We start from the raw sequence: 5381 nt of genomic DNA, 5'->3' as shown, positions 1-5381 counted from the left end.
TATGTTAACATATTTATTGATTAATTTTCTTCTTAACCAGTTTATTTATTTTGCTAACTAATTAAACCTGGGTTACAAGTTGCTGAATCTTTCTTAATTGTAGATCAACAACAGTCAGTTTAAAAGATTTTCATGACTTTTTCAGAGGCGATGAGTCAAGCTGACCGCCCTTGATTTGTATAAAGTAGCCTGGATTTAACTTTATGCAATCAGGAGCAGGCAACTTGATGCCCAATTAGAAAAAGTCGCCACAACGCTGTATGTGACAACAAATATTGAAGCCTAAAACACGCGTGCCCTCACTTAGAGCACCTTTAAGAGCTACGTATAAGCCATGTTAAATTTATGATCATGGAAATTTCTTTGTGATGTTTTTAAAACAAGGTATTTTAGGTCAGGACAGGAGTTATGTAGTTTTAACCGTACATGTATGCTGTTTAATTATTGACATTGCCTTCATACGGTGGTATGAAAACACAGTTCTAAAAGCTTGTATGGGACAGTAAAAGACCTAACTTGTTGTACACAATTCATACTAAGAGAATGAATGCAAAGTCCTCCCACATCCATTTCATGTAGTAGCTCATAATATGCACACAGAGTTCACAGAGTGTAGAGCCTCTCCTGAGGCAGCACGGATGCTTCCACTTCCCTCTATAACTACCTTGCATCTTATTTTAATGTCTTCATGAGAGCATTTCACTGTACCACAGTGCCGTCAACGTTCCCATGGATTAACACAGCTGTAAGGTACTCACCCTCTCTAGAGTGATTTCTTCAAACTCATATTCAATTTCTGTGCCATTGACCTGAAGAAACAGAAAACAGATTGAACCAAGACATTCAGTCCAGTTTTTATACAGTACCTTCAAACATTGCTTTAACATAAAAATGCACTAATGCGCAAAGGTGACAAAAGCCCAAAAAAATAATCTTGGAAAAAATAAATACATAAAAGCAAAAGATGGTGGGTGGGGTTACGTTTCAGTGACATGTAGGACAAGAACAAGACATGAACCCCGGTCTCCTGGGTGAAAGTCCTGTGTTGTTTGACCCATCCACCACCTCTGCCTACCTATCCTACGGTTTTTCAGTCTTTCATTCCACTCACTACCGTTCTCTCTCTAGATACTATGCCATCTTACAGCGAAGCGGTAAAGCTGCTGCTCTGCCCAGTGTGTTCCATTCAGATGCTAAAGCATGCTTTTTGCGCCGGTATAAGACACTGAAAGACATTGACCACACTAAGGCCAGCTCTACCTAATAAATTAAAAATGGGGCTGACATGTGTTTTCCATAGGCAGTGGTGTTTTCTGTACGAAGCAAGAGCCATCTTGAGGGAAACAATTTAAGGTGATTGTTAATCAACATTTGCTATTTCTGGAACATGAAGGTTAGCTACAGAAGAGTCAGTCTCATCCTGCATCTCACTGAGATGATTAATTAGCAGCGAGCACTTCCGTCATTATGCATTCATTACAGTATTCCTGTAATGAATGCATAATGACGGAAGTGCACAAGCATATGAGACACTGCATATCATATTCCCAGTTGGACGTAATTTTTAAGCAGCATCAGATGTTATTAACAGAAACATCTGATTGAAGCAGGCAAGACCAGAGGACTAAATAAGCAACAACAGTTAAAGATATGCATGAGCTAAAAAATAAAATTGCTGTCTTGCAGGAAGAAAAGGCTGCAAAAATAAGTATAGTAATTGGCTGAGGCTCCTATACGCATTTGTTTAACCGAACTACAGCTTCATTCATTTGTTTTAGCCACACATAGTAGAAGGTTAATAGAAAGCCTTGTGCTGGTCTTTTATCCATGACACACATCCATAACTCATATCCATAACATGCAACCTCATTTGTTACTATGACAGTTAGACAATCAATATGGGATAACACACCACACATACTATCTCAAGTCAAACTCGGTAATAGAGTGGTATTGATCTTCTACTGAAAAGACTAATAGGTGCATTAAAGAATCCACAGAAATTCAAACTCACATAAGGAGCTGACTCCAAAGTGTCTGTGTTGACGATTATCGGGGCAGGGCTGGCCTGTAAGAAAGACAGAGAGGGGAGGGGGAGAAAAGGGGGAGACACAGGTTTTAGTGAAAGAGAGACGCCTGGTCCCACCACTGTCCTACTTTCCATGAGTGTATCAGGCTTGTGGCTCTCCGTATTATCAACAATTTAACAGACTTCCATTTGCTGAATGGAACCAGAAACACTCCCCTCTCATGCACAGCACTCTGATACAGTTGTTGAATGGGTTTAACAGGAGACAGGGATGAGAACATGGTGAAACAAGTGGACATAGTGAGTTTCTATTGTTCAAATATGCCTTACTGATAACAAAGACCACTTATGATTCATTCAGCTAGCAGCTTCAGTTGAAATGTGCCATCAACGCCTGCCAAAGAAAAATCACCTTCACATTTTAAAGACACCAATGGTAAGGTCAACTAACAGCTTTTGGGCCCTATTTTGCACCGGGCGCAGTGCGGCGCAAAGCCTGAAGCAAGTGACAGAGTTGTTAATTTCCTGCCCGCGCCTATGGCGTTTAAATAGCAAATGCACCTGCATCCATCTTTGCGCCCATGGGTCTGCTGGCCTTACAGGGAGGTGTGTTCAGGTGAATTCTTGGTGTGTTGCTATCTTGAGGAAGCGGGAAGTGAACCTGGTCAAAAACGCAGCATTTTATTGTTATTTTAACAGAGAATTAGGAAAATGCTCCTAGGCTTATGCACAGCACACACAATATGCTTGTTACACACACAGGGACGCACAGCAGCACACAAAAGATTAAAAATAATAATATTATGGTGGAGATCCACCATCATAATAGCAATGCTCCAAGGTCCAAACACGCCAGGCTTTTAAAGGGAATGGAAGATGACCTCTGATTGGTCGATTGAATGTCATGCCCAAAATTCACCTATGATTAATGAAGACACAAAGTACAACCCTTTTGAACCATGCAGCTGGACCCTTTTTCCGTTGTCAAACTAGCAAAAGTAGATTTATACATGCCCCAAATTTACCTGCGCCATGCGCTTCACACTTAGATCGTTAAAATAGGGCCTTTCAAGTAAAGACGTCTTTCCTTTTCACCCGTTACGGCTCTGTAACACTGCTCTATAGTCTGTATTGGAAATTTGACCTCCAGTCAGCTATAAATATTTCATTCATAAACTTTACAATCTGAAATTAAACCAATGTCACCCAGTGCGTGCAAAATGCATTCTCCTGATGGCCTTTAGAAAGAGAGCAGATGGTGAAAGGCAGGACTAAGAGGAACTCTGATTTTTGGGCACAACATGAGAGCCGTAAACAATGAGCCTGAGGAATGAGATGATTCTCAAGGATGCATTCAGAGATTCTTTTGAAATTCATCCTTTGATTTTGTCCCTACAAGATGAATAGAACTTAAACCAAAAAGGGAAAAAACAAAAGAAAGGGCTAATCATTCTCCTATGAATAATTAGAGTAAAAAAAGAAGGTAATGCATATCAAGTAGTAGATCGTATCGTGTGCAAAGATGAGGGAGCACATAACTGAAGATCTGTGAATTTTATAACAGTTATCTAATCTGGTCACAAATCCTAGGCCGGAAACATATTTTACATGAGATGTGACGTCACAGTGAGCTAGAAGGATTATTCCACTGTTTGCCGTATCTATACACATAGAGATGTACTGTATGTCAGTGCTGTTGGGTAGTGTCATAGCATCGAAGAGAGTGTGTGTCCGCTGCAGCTGACTGACATGATGCTGTGAAAGACGAGATGCTTTGCTGGGTCATCAGTGCAGCGACAACACATGTCATCAGCAAGAGACTCAGCCTGTCCAATCATGTCTCCATCACCCCATTAGACTTCACGCTATACGACTGGCTGCTTCTTTATAGTACTTGTAGAGTAACCTTTTGGGGAATCAAACAAAATCAATACCAGAGTTGAACCTTTTTGGTTTGGACCGATTATTGACCCTGGTGATTATCGGCCCATTTTTACATTACATCCATCTGCGTTTTAGTCACCTGATAACCGATAGAGTTAATGAATTTGGCTTGTGCATGAGAATGTGCGTACATTTAGACAGATACACAAACTAACGCTACTCTAAACCATGTAAGCATAATTAATAGTTAATCGTTCCTGAAGACATACTTTTTTGTTAGTATTTAAAAAAAAGCTATTTATTGCTTTCAGTGTAAATTATGATGATTCTATTTCCTGTCATTCCTACTACTGAATCAATGAGCACCTGTGGCTCTTTTAATGATATCCAATTGTAATTAATCTCCATTAATAATGAACTGTTGGTAACATTTATAAAGATCACACTATAGCTATATTTTTGGCCGCTATCTACTTCTGTAGCGTTTCTTCTACAAGCCCCATTTAAACGTCAAAATGTAGGCTTCATTCTAAGATGTTTCAGTTATTTTACACTATTTTTAAGTACTAAAATGTAAAAAATCACTTTAATTTTTCATTTCTATTTCAATAAGTTATCTCAGGACACTGTGCATTTGGCTGCATGGATTAATTCATCCAGCACTCTATAATATTATTATTAAATACTTAGATTGATATGCATGTTAGAAAATAGTGTTTTTGTTGTTGTCTTTAAACAACATATCCAAATAGTCCGAGATAATTCTGAGCCCCTTTAAGATCCAAAGGTTTGGTCCCAGGTGCTGCCAATGTCCTGACTAAGACTGCCAAACACAGCCCTGTGATAAATTTTAATAGACTGTATTTATATGGCGTTATACTGTCTTAATGACTACTCATCGCGGTTTACATAGTACAGGAACCACTCACCATTCACACTCGGATTGGAACAAACACATGGCTTGCACAAACATATACACATTGTCAAAAAACATTTGTGTTGATCTTATCAAATTCACATTGTTGGCACAGCAGGTATAGCACATCGCACAAGTTAACAAACCAAAGTGTCAACAGTTCAAATTGTGACGTCAGTTGCATTTTCTTAAAAAATGCTGAGTTTTAGTTTTAATTGAATCAAAAGCTTTATTGTGTAACATTTTGAAATTGACAAACGTCCATTACAATCAAGCCATTGCCAAATGAGTTGCTACAAAGCTAATTAAGACTATCAGCTCCACTCATATGTCTTTTCCACCAAGGCTAACAAGGTGCTGGTTCTGGGCTGGTGCTATTGCCAGTTTGGTGTTGGTTCTACTTGCCGGTTATCTAGAACCAGCTCGATTTTCCACAGCCTGAGAGCCAGAGTAGGGCTACGTCACAAGGTAACTGCAAGTACAGTGGTGTGAAAAAGTGTTTGCCCCCTTCCTCATTTCCTGTTCCTTTGCATGTTTGTCACACTTAAGTGT

At 39.3% G+C, this 5381-nt stretch overlaps 1 protein-coding gene across 40 annotated transcripts in view; it reads right to left on the bottom strand.

Moving 5' to 3' along the window:
- dlg2 (discs, large homolog 2 (Drosophila)) overlaps window positions 1–5381 on the bottom strand; it is a 291611-nt gene that overhangs the window by 53542 nt on the left and 232688 nt on the right. For all 40 annotated transcript variants that reach the window (XM_034889492.1, XM_034889479.1, XM_034889483.1 and 37 more), the window contains 2 exons: window positions 2015–2068; window positions 759–809 (listed from right to left, as the gene is read on the bottom strand). In XM_034889492.1, coding sequence (XP_034745383.1) covers window positions 759–809; window positions 2015–2068 — 105 coding nt within the window. The remainder of the gene's footprint in view (window positions 1–758; window positions 810–2014; window positions 2069–5381) is intronic.

The sequence above is a fragment of the Etheostoma cragini genome, chromosome 13 (assembly GCF_013103735.1).
Source record: "Etheostoma cragini isolate CJK2018 chromosome 13, CSU_Ecrag_1.0, whole genome shotgun sequence".
Taxonomy (NCBI): Eukaryota; Metazoa; Chordata; class Actinopteri; order Perciformes; family Percidae; genus Etheostoma; species Etheostoma cragini.
The sequence above is the reverse complement of the archived record's forward strand: the minus strand, read 5'-3'. Positions and strand labels throughout refer to the sequence as shown.